Source organism: Poromitra crassiceps (genome assembly GCF_964638095.1).
Source record: "Poromitra crassiceps genome assembly, chromosome: 1".
NCBI lineage: Eukaryota > Metazoa > Chordata > Actinopteri > Beryciformes > Melamphaidae > Poromitra > Poromitra crassiceps.
The window spans coordinates 88,124,681-88,148,554 of NC_139623.1; the positions used below are offsets into that span (position 1 = coordinate 88,124,681).

General features: G+C 46.6%; 1 protein-coding gene across 1 annotated transcript in view; it reads left to right on the plus strand.

The window, feature by feature from the left end:
- Positions 1-23,874, plus strand: part of alcama (activated leukocyte cell adhesion molecule a) — a 142,717-nt gene that overhangs the window by 107,757 nt on the left and 11,086 nt on the right. Inside the window, exons 5-11 of the mRNA XM_083638985.1 lie at positions 2,101-2,188; positions 2,775-2,945; positions 8,784-8,908; positions 9,989-10,118; positions 12,126-12,238; positions 14,287-14,410; positions 14,611-14,732. Coding sequence (XP_083495111.1) covers positions 2,101-2,188; positions 2,775-2,945; positions 8,784-8,908; positions 9,989-10,118; positions 12,126-12,238; positions 14,287-14,410; positions 14,611-14,732 — 873 coding nt within the window. The remainder of the gene's footprint in view (positions 1-2,100; positions 2,189-2,774; positions 2,946-8,783; positions 8,909-9,988; positions 10,119-12,125; positions 12,239-14,286; positions 14,411-14,610; positions 14,733-23,874) is intronic.

Here is a 23,874-nt window from a genome sequence, read left to right on the forward strand (position 1 = left end):
TATTAGTGGGCGTGGTCAGGCGCATTCCCTAATTTGTCCTCGGCGCTAAAGCCGGCGCTAACCATTTAACCACGCCTTTTAAGCGTAGAATTATTCACAACTGTGGCCATTGGCGATCTGCAGTAAATAGGGATGGGGCCGATCCGATCCAATATCGGTATCGGGTGCCGATATTGGCACTAATTCACGGATCGGATCGGAATCGTTTTTTTTTTTTTTTTTTTTACAATTCCAGCGCTGGCCGTAATTTGCCCATATATAATAGTATCCTTCTTTGCCTTGTATATTTTCTTAATTTTGTCTGCTTTTTGCAAGGCATATTTAAAAAAAAAATCTTTAATTGGCCAAATCTTTGCCTATACTGTATATTCAAGAAAAATATTGGTATCGGCATAATATCGGTGTCGGCAGATATCCAAATTCAGGTATCGGAATCGGATCAGAAGTGAAAAAATGTGGATCGGTGCATCCCTAGCAGTAAACGAATCACACTCTTCCCTTTCAAGCTCCGATTCCACGGAGCGATCCAGTCCCGTCAGAAAAGCCCGACCAAAGAGCTCTGAGCTCTCCCCCTCCCTCTTTCATCCCCCTCTGTGTCCATAATGCTCCTCAAACAAATCTCACGGCAGTTTAAATAGGCTACAGCAAGCATGTAAATACACTACACTATAGCAAGAGTAAACTGAGAATAATGTTCTTAACGCATCGGCTAGAAAAATATAGCCTATCCCTGGATGTCATGATGAGATTAGATTGGTGAAAGTTTGGACAGAATCATTGCATCGTTTTCTCTCGCTGCCTTTTCTTCTCCCCCTCTGCACAGCAGACAGGTAGGATGATGATGCAACAGCCTCTGAATGACAGGGGCTCAAAACTATGGTATAACAACTTTTTTTTCATCGGTCATTGTGCCTGCCTAGTGCCTACATATAAATTAATGGCCTTTCTTCCAAAATAGTGATGTTTCTGCCATTCTGTGGTGTAGCCTACATTTCAGATCTGATGCTTGCAGTGCGCTATAGGGGCAGAAATTGACGCGCGAGAGAGAGGGAGAGAGAGAGTGAGAGAGAGAGGGGGGAGAGAGAGCGAGATAAAGAGTGATTGAATTATGCCGTGGGTGCATCCCCGGGGCCAGAGCACTGAATAAGGCCTGGTTTTGAAAAGCGCTAGCCACAAAATTAACACCAGTTGGGAAGATAGCTTTACGGCTGGTATTTAAGCCCGAAACGCCTATTCTGGCACTGCGCCACGCCTCTTCAGCGCGAAGCGCATTTCGAGGCGTAAAAACATGACGCTATCTTCCCGAGTCACGGGTAGGCAGGCGCAAAGCGCGTTTTTTTGCGTTTAACGCCAGTTTAGCGCCTAAGGCCAGGGGGAAGATAGAGCCCATTATGTTTTCGGGTTGTCCGTCCGCTCGTTAAAGCTTGTTGTTGTTGTTTGATATCTCAGGAAGGCGTTGACAGAATTTCTTCAAATTTGGATCAAATGTCCAGTTGGACATTTGAGGATGAACTGATTGGATTTTGGTGGTCAAAAGTAAAAGTTCAATGTCACTGTGACCTAGGGTTTAATCCCGGGAAACGGGATTCCCGGGAAATGCCATCCAACCCATTTCCCGTTTCCCGGGAAATTAATGACGGGAAACCGGGAACAAATGTTGTATTTTTGCATGCAGAACATATTAGAATAGGCCTATATTTAGCTAAAATAACATCTCCACCCTCTTTTCTTTGCTCATAAACCCTAAATATCACAGTATAAAACATATAAAACACATTTTAATCATATATATATATTTTTTTTTATTGAGACCGGCAATTCCAATACAAAACAGCAGAGGGTGCTGCAGCACCTGCAGTACGCCCCCTTCCCGCGGCCCTGCATACATTATAGTTATTATTTATAGTTATTTATATGTTTTACTTAACATGTAACACAGCACATTTGAAGTGTTCACACATTCAAGCCTCTTTCTCTCCTTAATTGTGGTCTGTGAGCTTCTGTAAAGCCTGCTAGTTCTCATTATAAATATTCTCAGAGGTGTAACAGTAATTAACCTTGATCTGTGTATATTTGTTTGTTCTTTGTTTTTCTGCTCAGCTGGGAACATGTATTGTGAAAGATGCCAACCCCGCGGCCGAGCTCACATGGACAAAGAATGGCCAGCCCTTGAAAGGCGATGGGAAAGGTAATGCATCACATCCTGTTTGCCGACACGCCCAGAAACCACCTAACAATCCCACCACACAGTGCTGTCATACAGAAACCCCCCCAGGAAACAGTGCAAGTCTTTTGTTTTACAGTGACGATACATTGAAAATGAAAGCTGCCATTGTGTATCATATTCACCCGAAAACAATATATTTGACAGTAGACAATATAACTGTATCATCTGTTGGATGGTGTTCATTTCTTTACAGTTATCTGTTATCTACTTCTGCATCTAATTTTTTGTAATTTCAGCTGAGGCTCAATGCTACAGTATAGAGCTCAACAGTGACCACCCACTTTTTCTCAGCTCCCATTCCATCAGAGTTCCCCATTCATTTTCTCCATAGACATTTAGAAAAATGTGTGTCTGTGTGTGTGTGGGGGGGGGGGGTCGAAAATTGATTTTTGCCCTGCTTTTTGTGTGTGTGCAAGAATAGAAATTAAAGTTGTTTTTTTTACTTAGCGTAAATAGGTTTAGGGCATTTGGCCTGGAAAGTCCTTGAAAAGTCCTTGAATTGGATGTCTTAACCATTGTGTGCATGTGTGTATGTCGTCCTATGCAGCCGTTAAGGTAAGCTCCAGTGTGAAGATGGATCCAGCCACAGGCCTGTCCAGCACCTCCTCCACTCTCCAGTACACAGCCACCAAGGAGGACGTCGGTGCTAGCTTCGCCTGCCTGTCCACACACCTGGAGGCCCAGCAGCAGTCCACACCACAAGTCTTTACCATTCACTGTGAGTGGACTACAGTGCCGCCACCAGGCTCCACAGCTGTATTACAGTGTCTGAAAAGCTTGGGATCATAGGGACAATTAAGATACTTCCTTGACCACCGCTTTCGGTTTTCTGGATTTGAAGAGGAATTTCTGACAAGCAGCTTTAATGCTCGTTTAGTGATTCCAGAATTTTCGGACAGTTAGACGGAACTTATTCCAAAAATGTGGTTTTGAATTGAATTTTAACTTCCATATCCCAGTTCTCACTCCTAAGGTTGGGCCGCCTGTATTAACAGTAAACAAGCCATTATGTTCCATTCACAACCTGGATCAATTTGTCATTCAGAACCAGAATCATAATCACAGTAATGTGCAGGAATATAGCTTCAAACATACAATGTACAGTAGGGCTGCAACTAACAAATTTACCCCCATCGTCGATCAATCTGTCGATTATTTTCTCAGTTAATCGATTGTTATAGTTGTTTGGTCTATAAAATGCCAGAAAATGGTGAAAAAACGTCAATCAGTGTTTCCCAAAGCCCAAGATGACATCCTCAAATGTCTTGTTTTGTCCACAACCCAAAGATATATAGTTTATTGTCATAGAGGAGTAAAGAAACCAGAAAATATTAATATTTCAGATTTTTTTCTTCTTAAAAATGATTCAAACTGATTAATCGATTATCAGAATAGTTGTCAATTAATTTAAAGGAGATATATATATATTTTTTTTTACGTCCTTGACCTTATTTTCCGCTTAGTTTATGTTATACTACTCACCTATAGGACAGAGCTTTCTGAAAACAACTCTGTATAAAGCTAGAACGCGCCACGAAACGGCCTGGAACAGGGGCAACTGCAAAGCATGTATTTACGTCCTGTGCTCATTTTCTGCCACACACCGGCTCATATCCTTATTATATCATAGAGACAATGAGAAAATGAACACTGTATTTACCTTGCTGCAGCATGTTCACCCTGTCTCTCTGCTCTCCTCAGTTTGTAATCCATATGACATTAGTCTGGCTCAAATAAATACAGACGGCCATCGAATTCAAATGCATCGTCCATATTCTCGAAATACATTTCCAGCCGTCCTACATTGTTTGCCATGGATATACCATGGACTGTCATGGTAGCTCGATCCATTGCAGCTGAACTCTCAACTCTCAATGCACTCTTAATGCACGCTTTGCACATGCCCCTATGTCCTCTGTTCCAGGCCGTTGCTTGGCGCGTTCTAGCTTCATAGTGGATCGTTTTCAGACGTTTCTGTTCTGTGTGAGTTGTAAAACATAAATAAAGCTGGAAATAAGGTCCAGGTTGTAGAAAACGGAATTCTCCTAATAATACTGTAGTTGATAATGACAACTAATTGATCAATCGTTGCAGCTGTAATACAGTGTAACACAGTACGAACCAATACATGATGCTACAAGGATAGCAGGACCTCACATGGTGCAAGGACATTGCAAGACATATGATAGACAGAGTAGACTATTCATTTTCATTGTACATATAAACACATAGACAGAGTAGACTTTTCATCTTCATTGTACTTATAAACATTCAGTTGTGCATTCAGACAGCATGGCATTCAGCTGCAGCAAAGGTACATTACAGTCAGTTTCTAGCAGTCCATCCAGCCAGCGTAACATGAGCTAGTCATTCTGAAAATAAAAGATGCGTGAAATAAGAAGTCCTATCCAGAGGATGTAAAGTATATGGATGGTATTCTTTGTGTGCTCAGTTGTGGGTTGAGCTAGTTGCTGGTTGAAGGTACAGGATTGAGCTGCTTCTCCCAGGAAGCTGTTTATCTCGAGCCCGAGGAGCTGCAAACAACGGCACCATTTGTCCTTTATTTACACAGCGAGTCTCATTGAGATCGAGATCTCTTTTCCAAGAGAGACCTGTGTACATATAAAACACATCAAACACTTTCAACAGACAATGCATATAAAACACAATTGGACAATAAACAGAGAAATAAATGAAATACAATGCAGATGAAAGGAAACAATCACAAGCAACATCCAACATAAAAGAGGTCACAATTTTGAAATCATCCAGTGGAACGAGACACTCCAAATGTAAGGTCCTGGGTGTCCGGGTAGCCCCCATGTTACCTCCAGCTTGGTCGTGCATCCATACAGGCACAATTGGCCATGCCTGAAAGATGGGAATGTGTCCTGGTTACTGCACTACTGCCTCCTCTGGTCGGTCGGGGCACCTGTTCGGGGGGATTGAGGGATAGCGTGATCTTCCCACATTCTACGTCTGGTGGGAAGCGGCTGGTGACTGCACATGTATCAGAGGATGTATGTGCTAGTCTACAACTCTCCCCGGATTGGCAAAGGTGGTGGAGCATGGCTATGAACAGTGGGAATTGGCCAATTACAATTGGGCAGAAAAACGGGAGAAAAATCTGAAAATACTTTATCAAAAAAAGAAGAAAGACATTTCCTCTATAGCTCATTCCATTTATATGGGGCATAATATTTAAGACCCATTTTGCCAAGTTCTGTTTTTATCTGTGGTACAAGTATATGTCTAAAACTAATAAGTCCTGTGACCTGGTACCATATCTGCTGTGTTTCAAAGCAATCAGAGAACTGAGACAATAAGGACGTTTCATAAGCAGGGCCTTATAAATAAACAAAATACAATACCATTGCCCTCTCTTAGCTAAGGCCAACCCACTTTTTCATATAAAATACGTTGATGAGTGAGAAATGTATCTCCAGTGAGAGACAGCATTGAGAGGCTTCAAGGTACAAGGAGAGGCATGCATGTACAAGATATCCCCATAATCAAGTAGCCTACAGACATAATTGTTGAATGGTCTTCTGACTGACAGCAGAAAAGCAAGATTTCTTTCTATATAAGAATCCAATTGTGGAAGAAGGATGTGCCTGCTGAGCATGCTGCTGTGGTAGGCTAAGGGATCTTTCCGGATGTTTCGGGATTTTAGTTTTTTTCCTGAGACACACAAGTTCCGGCGCACTGAATAAGGCCTGGTTTTGAAAAGCGCTAACCGCAAAATTAACACCAGTTGGAATGATCGCTTTAGGCTGGTATTTAAGGCCAAAACGCCCATTCTGGCCTATTCTGGCACTGTGCCACGCCTCTTCAGCGTAAAGCGCATTTCGGGGCCTAAAAACATGATGCTATCTTCCCGAGTCAGCGGTAGGCAGGCGTAAAGCGTGTTTTTTTGCGTTTAAGGCCAGTTTAGCGCCTAAGGCCAGGGGGAGAATAGAGGCCATTATCTCAAAAACTAGACATCACATCCAGTGTTGGGCAAGTTACTTTCAAAATGTAATATACTACATATTACTAGTTAATCTCATTTGAAAGTAATAAGTTACTTTACAATATTACTGTCTGAGTAGTAGGGATGCACCGATCCACTTTTTTCACTTCCGATCCGATTCCGATACCTGAATTTGGATATCTGCCGATACCGATATTATGCCGATACCAATATTTTTCTTGAATATACAGTATAGGCAAAGATTTGGCCAATTAAACTTTTTTTTTTAAATATACCTTGCAAAAAGCAGACAAAATTAAGAAAATATACAAGGCAAAGAAGGATACTATTATACATTATTATACAAATTACGGCCAGCTGTGCGCTGGAATTGCAAAAAAAATAAATATATATATATATATATTTTTTTCAATCCCGATCCGATCCGATCCGTGAATTAGTGCCATATCGGCACCCGATACCGATATTGGATCGGATCGGCCCCATCCCTACTGAGTAGAGTAACTCGTTACTTATTACCGTACACTACTTTTGCATTACCGTACTTTCACCAAAACAACAGCAGCAGCAGAATGACATCGCTGCTCCGGAACCATCCCGAAAAATAATGTCAACCGCCTTGAAGTCAGTGTAAACAATCCAAAATTCTAAATGTTATTATTTTCCTTTGTTATTTATTGCATAAAAACAGACTAATTTGATTAGGAAATGATTGTATCTTTATTTAAATATGTGCCTTGATAAAAAAAAAAACTCAATTTGTAACTTGAGTTACTTGACAAAGTAACTGGTATAATATTACTGAAATCCTAAAAGTAATAAGTTATATTTCTAAGTTACTGCTAAAAGTAATATATTACATGTAATATGTTACTTTTGTAATGAGTTACGCCGAACACTGATCACATCCCTTATAGTTTGACATTATGAGTGAGAGCAGAAGTAGCTCAAGGATTTGATGTACAGTATATATGTATGTAGTGTTACATTTCTGTGAGCTGTCAGTTTTATAAAAAGCACAGCCTGTAAAGTCTGGTAGAATGAATTGTGACATCACACACTCAAGGCTGGTTCCATAGGATCCCATTGGTTGGGGATGGTTTGAACAGTGCATGCAACAGGAGCAATGCCCAATCAGGCAATCAGGGTTTTATCTGACCTCACCTAGACCCTGTGTTCTCCTTCAAATCTCATAACCTCTCGTTAAGAGCAGACAAAATCCTGTGATTTCCCCCCCTAATGTGGATAACTTTCACATACGTTTATCTAATTATTTGAAACTTTGGCCACGTTTAACACATTGAATGCCAGCCATGTTTTCATTCCTGTAGGTAAGTTGTGCCAGGGGTGTTTTTGACGATTCTGGCTCATTTTAGAAACAGCCGAGGATTCTTTTCTGTTAAGAATTCATGAACACCAATCATCTAAAAATAACTAATAGAATGTGTGCTTTCTCTGTCTAAAAGAGTTAGTTTGCAGAGTTAGTAGTTATGTAGATATTAGCCGTTGAGTACAGCATGGTTTCAGCGTCTGGAAATTTATTCAGAGATAAATGGCTTTTTGTGAAACAGTCACTTTAACCATTCATTTTTGGCATCAGTAAGACCGTCAGACATTCTAAACAATAGTTTTGAACAGTAATTTCCTCCATAACAACAGGAAACACCCCTCTCATTCAAACTCCTCCCTCCGTGTGTCTTCTCCTCCTTCCTCCTGGCTGTACAGCGGGCGTGTCAGAAGCGCTTTTGCTGCTGCCTGCCTGTGTGCCTGCCTGCCTGCTTGCCTGCGTGCACTGCAGACGCTCCTTGTGCGAGTCAAGATGGGCCGGGGAATGCGTGGGCGATGGGCAGATGTTGATTCTGGCCTTTCTGAGGTGTTTCAAAGTGTGTTTCACCTATGATCTATTTTGCAAATCGCTCTCCGCTCTCTGTGTGCTGCTGCCGGTGCGCGGCCGCTCTCAGGCAAGACAAGTCTTGGAAGGATTACTGTAAAATCGCCACGGCATTTCCTTGAACGGCTTGGTCCCGCGGCAGTTTTTTCTTTGATTTCGGTCGTCTGGGGGAGCACTGTCAACACTTAGTGGGTCGGTAAAATAGATTATACACATTATCTTGCTCCAATAGTGATCTCGAAGATGTAAAAGTTGTTGATTGATGTACCACCGTCAAAAAAAAAAAAATGTTTATGTAAGACGAGTAAACTCGGCTCTGGCACTTAAGCGTTGGATTATGTAAGACGAATTATTTCGGCTATGGCACTTAAGGTGTTAATATGAACATCCAACATTGTAACAGTATAGAGCTGAACAACACGTGACATCTTTTGCCCCCCGGAAGTGAGTTTCCCATTCATTTTCTCCATAGACATTAAAAAAATATATTGTTATATAGCGAATTTTAAGGCTGCAACCAAACCAACCCATGACCTACTGAATCGTGAGTGACCATAAAACATTTCAGTTTGAGCAAAATAAAAAAATAACATCGGGGGGGGGGGGAAGCACAAGGAATGTCATCGGCACCAATAAACGTTTCTGACTGTTCCCTCTCTCTCTCTTTCTCTCTGTCACCCACTCGACCCCAGACCCATCGGAGAAGGTTAGCCTTCAGGTGCTGTCCAAGGGGCCCGTGGCAGAAGGAGATAACGTGACACTGAAGTGCCACGCCGACGGCAACCCTCCACCCAGCAGCTACAACTTCCACATCAAGGTGGGTCGCCGTGCTCTGGGACCAAAACTCAGCCATCGCCTCTCCATCCAGACAGTGGCAGCTGCCCCTTTTGAAATGTCTTTGAAAAGTCTGTCCCTGTTACACCCAAGATTGAGAGTCCTGAGATACTTTTGAAGTGACACTAAAAGCAGAAAAAGACAATATTCAAAAGACAGATGACAATTTTGTGATGATGGTTGCTGGCCGGATCTCAAGTTTTATACTAATATTGCTCTTAGGGTTTAACAGACGTATGTTTTTGAAGGCCAATGCTGGTATTTATTGGATTGAAGCTGGATTTTGCGCTGATATATATATATATACCGGTATATACAGTATATACACACACACACACACACACACACACACACACACACACACACACACACACACACACACACACACACACACACACACACACACACACACACAATAATTTTTCTTAAAACAACTTTAAAGAAAAGAAATCTGACAAGAAAAACAATTGAAAAGTTTTTGTTGATCTTTCAGTCCTACCTGTGACACTACAACTCTCCTTTAAAATCCAGGATAATAATCCTACTAATATACATGTAATTGGGCAAAAGTTGGCGCGGCGGCGACCCACACTCACTCACCTGGCATGCGCCAAGCGCATGATAGTTGAGCGGGCGTGGCCGAGCTGCGTATGCAAGCCCGTGAAGCGGGCGAGACGCAGAGAGAAAACCAATGAGGCACGGTAGGAAAGGAGGAGGAGGACGACGAGGCACGGTAGGAATGAGCACTGCCAGTTCAGCGGGTGTGGTGAGGGATGCTAGAAAGGAGCACATTATGTTTCTAGTAATAATTATAATAATAAAATAAGAAGAAAGCATATGTCGACCCATAGCCAACCAGTCAATCCAATTATACAATAAAAAAGTAATCAAACAAGCTGTATCGTATCAGAGCAATGAAATGAAAGGTCTGACTTTGGGTGGGAGCAACTTATCACAAATACATAACTGCACTCCTCATTTCATGCTCTAATTTGAGAATGATAGAAGCTAACAGCACAGCTCTCTGTCTCTCTCTCTCTCTCTCTCTCTCTCTCTCCACCAGGGCCAGAAAAAGCTGGTGAAATCGGACTCCTACACGCTGACTGCCATCCGTCGAGATGCTGCGGGCGAATACAAATGCTCTCTGGTTGACGACGAGAAAATGGAGGCCACACAAGACATTGTTGTCAGCTGTGAGTATGGGTGACATATGCGGAGGCAGAGCTCGCCATACCGTACCGCAACTAGAGTGGAAATCACTCGGAGCGCAGACAAGACCTCACGCTGTTGTCCTGGGTTTGCCTATGCCTGGAGCCGGCAAACAACAACAAAAACTTCCCCCAAAACTCCCCCACATCCTGCCCTTCTTGATCGAATTGTCTTAACTTTCTATATAACAAGGCACTTTTATTCACTGTAAATAAAGTCATGGGAGCTGTGTAATGGTAATCAAATTTAAACTTTGAGAGCCCAGGCTGGCAGGGAGGCAAGAGTGGACTGCCAAGCAGGGAGGAGAACTAATTAGAAATTTCTGACATCCACTGAGCAAAAGTGACAAAAGTGTTTGTGGGCGAAGAGCTCAGGCAACTGATAAGCTGTTTCTCCCTCCTCTTACCATCCACCACTGCTCCCTCAAGTAATTACTCCCTTCTTCCCAGGTGTATGTTTCTCAGCCTTCACTTCAAATGGGCCCTATGATTGTAATAAAAAAAAAGTCTGACACATTTTCCCCTTCCCTATGTCCCATATTGCAGTTTTGGTGCATTTCACACATCTTAAACAAAGAACTATTTTCAGTTCCCAACTTTTAAATTGAGTTTGTGACTGCAAAAGGAAAACAATAGCTTTCTAAATTGGAAATATATTAAGATATTTTGTGTGTATGTGTGTTTGTGTATCTGGAGGGACCCTGTCCTCGCGGAAAAGGGAATGTTGCTGTTGCTTCAGCTAGCTGGCTGGCAGAAGCCGTGTGGTAACGCAAATGTTATGGGACAGCTAGCAGATAGACATTTATTACCGGACATGTCCCGGTCTGACGTGCTGCTTTTAGGGATGGGAATTTCATGCATTTTCCTTAACCGTTAGTTGCACACCTTAACAATCAGTTAATCGGTTATTGTTAATGTAAATTCGCTCCCCCAACCCGACTGAATTGATGATACAAAGTAACAATGTTGTCGGTCAAAACAGTTAATTCATTTTAATCGGCTACATTCTTAACGGCAGTTAACCGACTACCGGTTAATCATTAACATCGCTAGCTGCTTTCCCTTTTCCCGCAAAATGTTGGTCGGAGAACCGCTACGAAAAGAGCAGGTCTGCTGTATTCAAACAGGCTTACCAATTAATATACCGGTTTTTGTAACACTACCCATTGAAGTTTGAGAAGACTTCAGTTGCTCTCAATCAGCTTTTTCACATGTAAATGACACGTATTTACTGACAAATGCATTTCAAAGTTCATGTTTTACGGGATTCAACATTGCAATGCAATCTATGAACAACAACAAAATCCAGCAAGTAGCCCTGTCCTGCCATGGTATTTTGAGAGTAGTGACACAATTGTTAATTTTCTTGGTTTTATTTGAAACATCATTCCCTATACTTGACCCCAGAATGGAAGTCAGAGCCAAAACCTGAGCTGCAAGTAGTATTTATCACTCAAATAGTATTTACCACTCAAATGGCTACATGAACAGTATTTTCCTGTAGGGAGCTCGTATCTACAGACTTTTACATGTGACATGAAGGCAGCATTAAAAAATAACTTGGACTAGAAATGGGAAGTGATATCTTGAAAGTGTCCACATAAGCATCAGGCTTCAGCTCAGAGAGGCATGAGAGACATGTGGCGTTGCTAATCATCCATCACACAAAAAAAGACATGTAGGTTCCATAAATAGAGAATAGATGCATGCTTTTAGCTTTGCTAATCAATGGTGTGTTTATGGTTAGACTGCCCAGACTGATGGGCTTATTGCAAAGCAGATGGCGGCTGGCAGAACTGGGTCTGATAACGGACCTTGTGACATCAGTGTTGAATGAGTCTCCTTCAAGGTCGCCGCGTCACGCCGGCTTTGTTCCCCCACGATAAGAGGCAGCAAAATAAATGGATGCAGCCGCCCGTTACGTAAAGCCCACTGATACGACTTAACACAACCATCCCTGTCTGTCTGTCTGTCTGTCTGTCTGTTTCTCAGACCTGGACCTGAGTCTGACTCCCACTGGGACGGTCCTGAAGACGGTAGGGGACACCCTGGTGGTGAAGATGGAGAAGGATGGCTCGGGCGACGTTAAGGTGTCGTGGACCAAGGTGAATGGGGTCGGTGGTTGGGGTTGGGAGGGGGGATCAAGGGGGAATGAAAGACACAGGGGGATGGAGATGGAAGAGGGCGAAAGGAGAGGATTTGTCTGTCTGTCAGGGTTCCCACAGGACCTTGAAATCCAGTTGAAAGTTCTTTAGATGTTTTTACTTAACGAGTAGGGCTGGGTATTGGTTCAAATTTCAAGAATCGATTCGATTCCTATTCACAAGGTTCCGAATCGATTAATCCCGATTCGATTCGATTCCGATTCGATTCATTTCAATATCGATTTGGTTAGTGATACTAAAACATGTTTTTTGAACTGTAACCTGAATTACATGACTGTCCAGTTATGTAACACGTAACGTGTAACGCTTTAGTTACACATATATTTACTCACCAGGTGGTGACAAAGGGTAAATAACAGCCTTTTCATCTGTCAATAAAGACACTTTCACAATTATGCATAGTGATTTGATTTCAGCCTATATAATTTCTAAAAGTAGATATTAATGATCAAACATTTCCATTTATGTAGCCTACAGTATTTATGTTTTTGTTTCAACTACAAACATAAATAAACGTCAACTTGAAACTATGTTTTAACTACCACACACAGCCTATAAAATTATAGCCTATGTTTATAAAAAAAAATATATATATATACCGGTATATATATATATATATATTTTTTTTTTATATATTTTTTTTTTTATCTCTGGACATATGAATCGATATCAAAGGATTAAAATAAAAATCTATTCAAAATCGGAGAATCGATTTTTTTTAACCCAGCCCTATTAACGAGGAGATACTTAGTTCTTCAACTTGTAAATAAGTGTGTCTCTATCACTCAACTTCACAATATAACCACATAGTCTGCCATCACTGTAACACAGCACAGGTGAGAAGTGTTCACACATTCAAGCCCCTCTCTCTTTTTAATTGTTGTCTGTGAGCTTCTGTAAAGCCTGCTAGTTCTCATTAAAAAATTCTCAATGTTTTAACAGTGATTAACCTTGATCCGTGTCTCAAACTATGCCGCGTTGGGTCCGTGAAATGGATGGAATTGGGCCAGGAAAGTCATTGAAAAGTCTGTGAATTTGATGTTTAAGGAGGTGTGGGAACCCTGTATACTTTCACTTCCTCTTCAGTCAGTAAACACATTTGACAGGAGAAACTTACTAAGTGCACCCTCTGTGCTTTTAGATATAGTGGTGAGTAAGTGATCATTTCTTTATGCCTCAAGAGCTGAACTCCTATCTCATTCCTTAGTGAACCATTTATTCTATACTTCACCTCTGATGGAGAGTTCAGCTAAAACTATAATAACATGCCACTGAGGCGCACAGAAGACACCGGGTATTACATCTGTGGACTGGACGGCAGAATTAAAAAGAGGAACCATTTTTCAAATCCTGATCTGCAGCCAAAGCAGAAATCCTAGTCAGATATGGCTGATGCATTGAACAAATTTAGTCGAGCATGAAAGATTAAATGAAATAAGATAAGATAAGGTGAATCTTTAATGATCCCTGTAGGGAAACTGGGTCACTGCAGCAGAGAGAGACAGTAGGATATACATGTACCGTAGATAAGAATACAGAAAACGCTGAAATATTGAAGATTGAAGATACATCTTTGTCATGGTGAAGATGAGCTCCCTATGGCCTGGAATATGATGATACAGCTGTCCGTTGTCCGGGCAGCACTGATGATACGTCCGGCTGCAGTAGATTTCCATCAGTTTTGACGAATATTAAGTTCAAACCAGTTGAACTTTTTCTGGACGGACGGATTCGTGACCGGCCGTTTTGCAAATAGGAGAGGTTCCTACTGTTTTTTGTTGTTGTTTTGTTTTATTTTGTTTTTTGTTTTTATCAGCAAACGTTGATGTTCCAAAACAACCCAACGGACAGATATCTAACCATCAATAATTCTGTCCATTTTCTGACGGACCATTGTGGCCACAGCCTAAACAAAGTTGGCAGGACATGTTTGTTGTATTTGGAGTGAAATTAATCATTTTTATTTAATTATTTTAACCCATTTTTAGGACGGTAAGGCGGTGAAGGCACCAGTGTTCGGCCAGCTGACGTATGCAGATGCAGGCGTCTACGTGTGTGAGGTGACCATGGCTGGGATCGCGCGTCGCCAGTCCTTCAAACTGGTGGTAGAAGGTGAGTGAGTGTGTGTGTGACTGTAGGACAATCACCTGTCTCCTCCAATGGCAAAACCCCCACCTGAAAGCAACCACACACTCCAGAGAGGGCACAGAGCGGGATAGCTCCAAAATACACATCTGGGTCATAACAAGTAAAAAGCAGAATGAAGCGTCAGTATGGTGACATAATGTAACAAGGTCATGTGTTTGCATCAGGAAAGCCACTGATCACCAGCCTGACCAAGCAGCGCGCAGATGACGCACAACACAAGGTCCTGACCTGCCAGGCCGAGGGAGTGCCAGAGCCGGACTTCATCTGGAGCGTCAATGGCACCAATGTAAGCATAAGGGAGTGTGTGTGTGTGTGTGTGTGTGTGTGTGTGTGTGTGTGTGTGTGTGTGTGTGTGTGTGTGTGTGTGTGTGTGTGTGTGTGTGTGTGTGTGTGTGTGTGTGTGTGTGTGTGTGTGTGTGTGTGTGTGTGTGTGTGTGTGTGTGTGTGTGTGTGTGTGTGTGTGTGTGTGTGTGTGTGTGTGTGTGTGTGTGTGTGTGTGTGTGTGTGTGTGCTGTGCGTGCGTGCGTGTGCTGTGCGTGCGTGCGTGCGTGCGTGCGTGCGTGCGTGCGTGCGTGTGTGCTGTGCGTGCGTGCGTGCGTGCGTGCGTGCGTGTGTGTGCTGTGTGTGCTGTGCGTGCGTGTGAGCACAATGTGATGCTTGAGTTGGCAGCTTAAACTAATTTTCACCGTTCCGCCACGATGGAAACCTTGTGTTTTTGTTAGGACAAAGAATTTGCAGCATCTTTCCAGACGGACTAAAATAGAAGTTTCTGCGGGGGCGGTGACAAAAAAAATTGCAGCGAAAACTCTAACGTGAAGTGAGAAAACAGAACAAATAGTTGAGTGTGATGCGATGAAGGTGTTCTTTGAGGAACCTGCCAGTTAGCTTTGCCCATACAATTAAAGTATTGCTCTACTGAGGTTTTCACTCACTTCTACTATTTCTCCAACATTCAAACCCTCCTATATATTGTTGTTGCACAGTATATATTCAGAGTGTAATTGGATGCAGCGTGTAGTTCAAAATTGCATTACCAGCCTTTGTGTATCGGATCCCATGAACTATTCCACTGACAGGCAACTTTTTCAAGCCTTAGTGCATTGTTGGGAACTGAGCGGGGATCATTCCTGCACTGCTACAGCCAAAGTTGCAGCTTCCTTGTCCTATTAAGGCAATAACGGATAAATGGCAGCAATTTCCTAGACAAGTAGCAATTTGAATGCAGGAACGTTTGCATTAGAATTGAATGCTGCACAGGCTGTGTGATTTACTGCATCAGTGTCCCTTGCTGGATTTTCTTGAGGTGTGCACAAACTCAAGTGACCAATCATCACGCTGCAGTGGCATGAAGCATCCCCCCCCCCCCCTCTGGATCCCCCCCCCCAATCCCATTTTCTCTCCAATTGTACTTATCCAGTTCCCCCTGCTGTCCTGGTCGTTGCTCCACCCCCTCTGCCGGTCTGGATTGTAGACGAGCACATGCTTTCTCTGATAAGTGCAGTCGCCAGCCGCTTCTTTTCATCTGACAGCGAGGAGTTTCACTTGCAGGACATAGCATGTGGCAGGATCATACTATTCCCCCTCCCCAGTTCCCCTCCCCCTGAACAGGCGCATCAACCAACCAGAGGAGGCACTAGTGCAGCGACCGGGACACAAACCCTTAACCCGGCTTCCCAACCGCAGATACGGCCAATTGTGCCTGTATGGATGTGTATAACATGACAAGAATGGAATTACAATTAATTATTTACAATAATCTTACACACAACTAATAAGTAATCATAGCTGCTGCACTGCAATGGGTCATGGCTGGGCACTGACAGAGATGCTCACATCATTTTTGCAAGTCCAAGTTAAGTCTCAAGTCTTTGAGCTAGAGTCCAAGTCAAGTCTCAAGTCTTTGAGCTAGAGTCCAAGTCAAGTCTCAAGTCTTTGGTCACAAGTCCAAGTCAAGTCTCGATACGAATTGCATGTTCCTTCCCCGGTGGGGGTAGCGCTCTGAGATAATTAGCTTAGTGAATACGGTAGCTAGGACAGTCTAACAATGCAGATGCTGAAGATTGGTGTCATTTGAAGAAAAAATCTGGGAGGAGTACGGTTTAATTAGTTTTACAGTTTTACTTTGTTTCGAACTCAAGCTCTCATTCTAGTGCCATTTCGCTGCTCACAGCAGCCAACTGGAAGAATATAATTTTGCTCCAAAAATGACCTTTATAAAACCAACCATCCACCAACAGGTGGTGTGGTGAGCTTGGGAAATGAGACAGCCACCCACATACCTACCCCGTGACACGTCACGTCTGCTCAGTTCCCAAGCACCGTCACTCTTCGCACTTCCAGCCCATCTGATAGGTCGTATCATTGAGAGCTCCGTGTGCTAACGTAGTTTGCGCTCTGAGGCCAAGCTAACCCGTTAAACTCCAAGGCGTTCGGCGGACGAGATCCAACAGGTTTCGGGGACCCGATCCTGCTTCTCTTCGCCAAGGGCGGTGGTCACAGCTCATCTAAAGCTAGGAGTGTTTTGCCTTGTGTTTGTGTGTTAGCACACAGTGCGTGTAGGCTACCGCCGTGTAGCTATTGCATGTTCCTTCCCCGGCTGGGGTAGCGCTCTGAGATAATTAGCTTAGCGAATACGCTAGCTAGGACAGCTCGCTAATCACAGGCTTGTGTTAGCCGCTTCTCTCAGTGCTTACGCTAGCATAGCTACTGTAGTTTGCTTGTTCACGCTTGTTCTGTCGAGTTAACAGGTTGTGTTAGCTGCCTTCCCTTCAGGCTAGGCTAGTACCGTTGCACATGCACGTTCGCTAGCCTCCGGGTTTGCGTACTGTCTAGCCTGTGTTTTGCGCTAGTTTGCTAGCCTGCTTAAACGGTACTCCCTGTAAAAGGGTGCGGCCTGCGGGAGCTTGCTACTTTAGTGACTGCGCTTCCTGCTTTTTCTCTTCATGCTCGAAGCATGGATAAGGGGAAAGTCAGCGAGGGGATGCGCCTTATGTAAGGCAACGTTGGCCAATTATGACTGGCACGATAGGTGCGTTTTCTGCCTCAGGCATGAACACGCCGCACAGGCGCTTCTGAACCCTCTGTCTTGCAGCTGCTGTGCTATCTTCAAGATAGCCGTGCTGTGTCATAGAGCTTCACTCTTTGTTGAGGAGGACATCGCTCCCAGCGGTACGCCTCTCGAGAGGAGCGTGTCCGTTGAATCTCTCCAGCCTGTCGTGGGTGAAGCCCCTGCTGCTTAGGGCTTACAGGACCAAGGGCTCCGGTCTGAGCTAGACAAGCAGTCTGAGTTTAGGTGGGGCGACAAGCCCATGCCTTCCTTCATAGAGCGGGGCGAATTCCCCAGATATGATCCCCTAATCGAGACCACCCAGGAGGACGTACCCGTTAGGGAGGAGGCTTGGGACGGTGCTAGCACCGTCACTTCGGCTGCAGAGGAGGAAGCTTGTGCGGAAACGAACGAGCCCTACCAAAAGCAGTTTTGTGAGGTGATGTCCAGGGCCGCAGCTAAGCTGGGCATCGCTTGGGCCGACCCACCCCAGCCCCCTGCATCAGTGCTACAGGGGTGCTTCTTTCAGGCACAGCAGGCATCCCGCCCGCAGCGCCACATGCACAGCGCGGATCACGTCCTCGCAGACAGGGTGGGATAGACCACAGGAAGCCAAGCCGCATTGCGTGAACTTGGCTTCTTGGTCAATGCTGGATGCAGAGGCTCGGCTGGTCTTCACAAGAATGCCCCCCCTGGAGGAACTGGTGGCGGCTCACCTGGCCCCCACCTCCAGCAGGCCGACACTGCCTTCTAAGGTGTGCCAGTTGACGGCCAGGCTGGCCGAGAAGTCATATCTGGCAGCGGGCCAGTCCGCTGCTATGGCTAACAACCTGGCCATCCTTCAGGGTTACCAGGACGTCCTCTTGAAGGAACTGCAGGGTAACCCATCGCCGGAAATGTACATTGAGCTCCCGATGGCCACGGACTACGCCCTCCGTATGGTGGACTGTGTGACCCAGAACAACGGTAAGGTCGTGGCTGCTGCAAAGAGAAGGCTGCTTGGGGCCAGGGTTTCTCCCTCGGGCCTTTTTGGGCCGTCGGTGGAGAACATGACCCAGCAGCTGGAGAGGCAGCGACAGGACTCCACCGCAGTCAGGTCCCTCATGCCGCGACGGCAACGAGGAGACGGCCACCGGATGCCTAGGGCAGAGCGTTCGTGGAGCTGGCCTCCGGGGCCCCGGAGCTCCTCGGACCGCGCCATGCCAGCGGTTGGGGGCCCCCGGTCAGGGCTTGCTCCCCCCACAGGATACGCCCCATCCTGCCGCAGTGGGCCCGTCCTGGGTCCCACGGCCGACCAGGATGCCCGCAACAGCGTAAACCTGGCAAAACCGGCCCGCTCTTAGTCAAGTCCTCTTTGAGGGGGGGTGGGGGACTATGAGCCCGCCGTCGTTGGAGCTCAGCGACCAACTTCGGCCCGGAGCTCATCAGAGGCCCGCTCAGACCACCCCTTGCTGGCGCTACACGTCCAGCAGGGTCGGCAGCTCGCCAAGGTCTGGGCTCAGTGCCAGCCTTTGGCTTGTAGCTTTGAGGACAAGCCCACCGTCCTCGGTGCCCAGGGCCCGAGTTCGGTTGGGAGCTCTCCTTCTCATTCCCTGCAGTTGCGAGGCGCCTGCAGGCTCACCTTGGTCCATGGCCACGGCCTGGTCAGGAGCTCTCCTGTGGACCACACCCCCGGACACTGGCCCGCCGTCGTCGGGGCCCAGGGCCCGACTTTGGCTGGGAGCCTTCATGGGATCCACATGCGGCCTCCAGGGTGTTCCACGGCGGTTCAGGCCGCCGAGTGGAGTTGCGAGCCTACCGTCGAGGGCGTGCCACGCTCATCTTCGGTCTCGGGCGCGAAAGAGGCCTTCGTCCCCGCAGTCCCCCCGGCCCACGAAAGCCGCCAGTTTGGTGAACTGGCGGAAGAGTTGCCTCGTGCCAGCGCAAGTTGCCAGAGCGACAGGCACGCACCATGCAGGTGGCAAGGGCGTTAAGTCTGGGTCTTTCCGTGTCAGTGCATCAGTGCACGGTCATGTTGGGACTTATGGCCTCAGCAGTGGACGTGCTACACATGCGCCCGTTCCAGATCTGGTTTCTCAGGCATCGCCTCGACCCGGCCACGGACCGTTATCGCAGGATTCCTCTGACGTGTCTGGCCCGGCGGGCGTTGGTCAGGTGGGCGGACCCCCATTACCTCTCGAAAGGCACTCGGTTGGGCCCTGTCCCGCTCAGGTTGGTCATTTGCACCGACGCCTCCCTCTGGGGGTGGGGCGCGGTGTGCGGAGGCAAATAGCCGGTGGGGAGCTCAGGAGCTTCGCCACATAAACATGCTAGAGCTGGAGGCGATTCGCCTGGCCTGGTAGCCGCAATTTCCGCTTGCCACATGGGAATTGAGGGTAGGCCCGTGGGGGGGCTCCCTTTAATCTTGCGCTTCAGGAAAGGAGCGCGTAGGTTGCGCCCGCCATCGCGGTGCGTCTTTCCCAAATGGGACTTGGTCACGGTGCTGGACGGGCTCTCGGGTCATCCGTTCGAGCCCTTGGACTCCGTCGATCTGAAGCTTCTGTCTTTGAAGACTGCGCTGCTGCTGGCCTTGTCGTCAGGAAAGAGGGTTGGTGACCTGATTGCCCTCTCGGTGCAGCAGTCCTGTATGGTGTTCGCTGATGATGGACGCACGGTGACGTTGCTGCCTAACCCTGCCTACCAACCTAAGAATATCAATGGCAGCTTTAGGTCTATGGTCATAGACTCGTCAGCTTTCTGTCCCCCGCCGTTGAGTTCGGACGAGGAGAGACGTTTGCCCATTCTGTGTCCCATAAGGGCACTCTCGGCCTACGTGGCGAGAACGTGCTCGTTACGCACTACAAACCAGTTGTTGGTCTGTTTCGGGCAGAGAGCCCAGGGTGGACCCCTTTCCAAGGATCGCTTATCGCACTGCATAGTGGAGGCAATTGCTTTGGCATACTCTCCCGCGGGTAAGGCTGAGGCACCCCCGGTGGGTATCAAGGCGCATTCTACGCGAGGCGTTGCAAAGTCTTACGCATTATTGCGTGGTGTATCGGTGGAGGACATGTGCGCTGTGGCCTCATGGTCCTCTCATCACACGTTTGTTTGGTTTATTTTCATGCATGGGAAGTCCAACTTCCCGGGAAAGAAGAATATTGGCAAATACAAACAGTGGCCCAGCCGCTTCGCTGTCCTGGCCACAAATAAATACTAAAGAGCTTCATCAGCGTTGATGAAGGCTTTGTGCTGAAACACGTCTGTTGACGTTGGTGGTCAAATTAAATGACAAAAAGGACATTTGAGGGCTGGATTTTTCTTCTGTTTCAAAACTGGAGTCCACAAACCAATGGATGACCACGTCCATATTTTCATACAGACTATGACTAGAATGCAGCAAAGACAAATCATGGCTGGCAGCCAGCATTTTAGTCCAAGGAAGAAAGCACTGTGCTCCTCAACGCAGGGAAGCAGGAACATATCAAACATCAAATGCCTTCAATGGACAAGAGAAAAGTTTTCCTCTGGACGACTGTCAGCATGAAAGTCAGGCGCTTCAGCAGGTCAGCAGCTGTGCTGCCTCAAAGTTGAAAAACGGCATGAAAAATAGATGAGAACGCCTTTTTTTTTTTTTTTTTTACAATAAGCCGGACAGTATTCTAGTCATAAGTGCTCGTGCCAATCCTAAAGACATTATTGACGGGAACTGTAGTGTCAAGACAAAGGGCACTGATCCCCCATCAGAGCCCAAGTGGACGAGTCACAGTGTGAATACAAAGAGAGCTGAGTGACTTTTCAGCTCCAGTTGGCTTTGTTTTAAAAAGGGCCGTATGTGAAAGCACCCTAAAATGACCTGTGGAAAATACTTAGCTGTGCAGAGAAAAAGGAGAAGGAATGGCTACATATTCCTTTGAACCTTTTCCTTTTTTTTTACTTTTTGAATTGCCCCAACCAGTCTCTCAGGCAAGCTTTTCACGCACCGCGTGGGTGACATTCGGCCCAATGCAGCACATCGCTCACTCTTAATATATACTGTACCGCGCGTATCAAGATGCTGTGTGAAGGACTGCAGCAGGCCTGGTCTCAAGCACGTAATGCACCACCAGCACCGCTCTTTCACAGGAGCAGCTTCTCTCTGTTGGGCTTCGGTCTGTTGTGGCACAGAGGCGGAGGTGTTTTTGTGTTTAATTCTACATTGAGAATGAGTTTGTGGTTTGGCTTTTACTGTCAGACTCCTCCCCCGGCGTATGGGCAGAGTTCAGACTCCTCCCCCAGCTTATGGGCAGAGTTCAGACTCCTCCCCCAGCTTATGGGCAGAGTTCAGACTCCTCCCCCGGCGTATGGGCAGAGTTCAGACTCCTCCCCCGGGGTATGGGCAGAGTTCAGACTCCTTCCCCAGCTTATGGGCAGAGTTCAGACTCCTCCCCGGTGTATGGGCAGAGTTGACTCCTGCCCCGGCGTATGGGCAGAGTTCAGACTCCTCCCCCGGGGTATGGGCAGAGTTCAGACTCCTCCCCCGGGGTATGGGCAGAGTTCAGACTCCTCCCCCAGCTTATGGGCAGAGTTCAGACTCCTCCCCGGCATATGGGCAGAGTTCAGACTCCTCCCCCGGTGTATGGGCAGAGTTCAGACTCCTCCCCCGGGGTATGGGCAGAGTTCAGACTCCTCCTCCAGCTTATGGGCAGAGTTCAGACTCCTCCCCTGGGGTATTGGCAGAGTTCAGACTCCTCCCCCGGCGTATGGGCAGAGTTCAGACTCCTCCCCCGGGGTATGGGCAGAGTTCAGACTCCTCCCCCGGGGGAAGGGCAGAGTTCAGACTCCTCCCCTGGGGTATGGGCAGAGTTCAGACTCCTCCCCCAGCTTATGGGCAGAGTTCAGACTCCTCCCCCGGCGTATGGGCAGAGTTGACTCCTGCCCTGGCTTATGGGCAGAGTTCAGCTCCCTTGTCTGATGTCGACATCTGCAGTGCTTTCATCCTGTTATCTGCATTGCTCCCCCGCTGTTCTACACCTGTCGAGCGATATATAATACATAGACCTTATTCGATTGACGTAACTCACGTACGGGCACACCCACCGCCGCCATGTTCTTGACATAGCGCTGCAGCTCTCAAGTGACAGCCTATGTAAGAGCACCAAAATAACGCCCTGTGGCGGAAAGCTCGCTCTAAGACAGCGACCTCAGCCGACCTGCTTGCCTTCAGGCAATGCAGAAACAAAACAACACAGGCGATCAGAGAAGCCAAAATCTCCCACTTCAAGGAGAAACTCTCCACATGTGGGTCTGACTCCAGGAAGTTCTGGCGAACAGTAAAATCTATGGAGAATAAGCTGGCTTCCCCTCACCTCCCAGTCTCCATGACTTTCAATGGTGTTTCCGACAAACCTCGTATGGCCTCACTCTTTAATCAACACTTTGTTAATGCAACCCAGTCCTTTTCTGCCCCAGCCGCCACAGGGCAGCTGGACCCCCCCCCCCCACCCCCCCTATCCCCCTCCTCCGCGACACCGGCTTCTCTTTCAAACCTTTTTCAATCTCAGAGGTACAGAAGGAACTCTCCTTGCTGGACCCAAATAAATCCGCCGGCTTTGACGGGCTCGATCCCAGGTTCCTAAAAGCAGCTGCACACCTCATTGCGGCCCCTGTCTCAACTCTTTTCAATCTTTCTCTTCAACTCTCCACCTTCCCCCCTGATTGGAAAACAGCCATGGTCTTCCCTCTCTTCAAGGGTGGCACTGGCTCTGATCCTAATTGCTATCGGCCGATCTCCATCTTGCCATGCCTAGCCAAAGTCATGGAGAAGCTGGTTCACAAACAACTCAACCACTTCCTTACATCCAACCATATCCTTTCAGACCTACAATCTGGTTTTCGATCCGGTCATGGATGTCTGACCGCCACCATGAAGGTCCTCGATGATGTCACCTCAGCTTTGGCCAGCAAGCAGGTCTGCTTAGCCACTTTTATCGACCTGGCTAAAGCCTTCGACTGTCGAACATAATACCCTGCTGCGTAGACTCTCCAGCATCGGCTTGTCCCCCTCCTGCTGTGATTGGTTCGCGAGCTATCTCGCTAACCGTATCCAGCAGGTGAAAACTGGGAACATCATATCTGATCCTCTTGCTGTTTTCAAAGGTGTGCCACAGGGCTCTATCCTGGGCCCTATCTTATTTTCCATATATATTAATGATGTTGCTAAAGCAGCGGGCAACTCCCGTATCCACCTCTACGCCGATGATACCATCCTGTATTCAGTTGGCCCCTCCCTCCAATCTGCAGCAACCACTCTCCAACAGAGCCTCACGGACGTAGAGAAATCTTTTCTCAATCTCCATCTCCGCCTTAACACAAAAAAGACAAAGTGTATGCTCTTCTCCCGAATTAAGGATGCCCCCAGACCCCC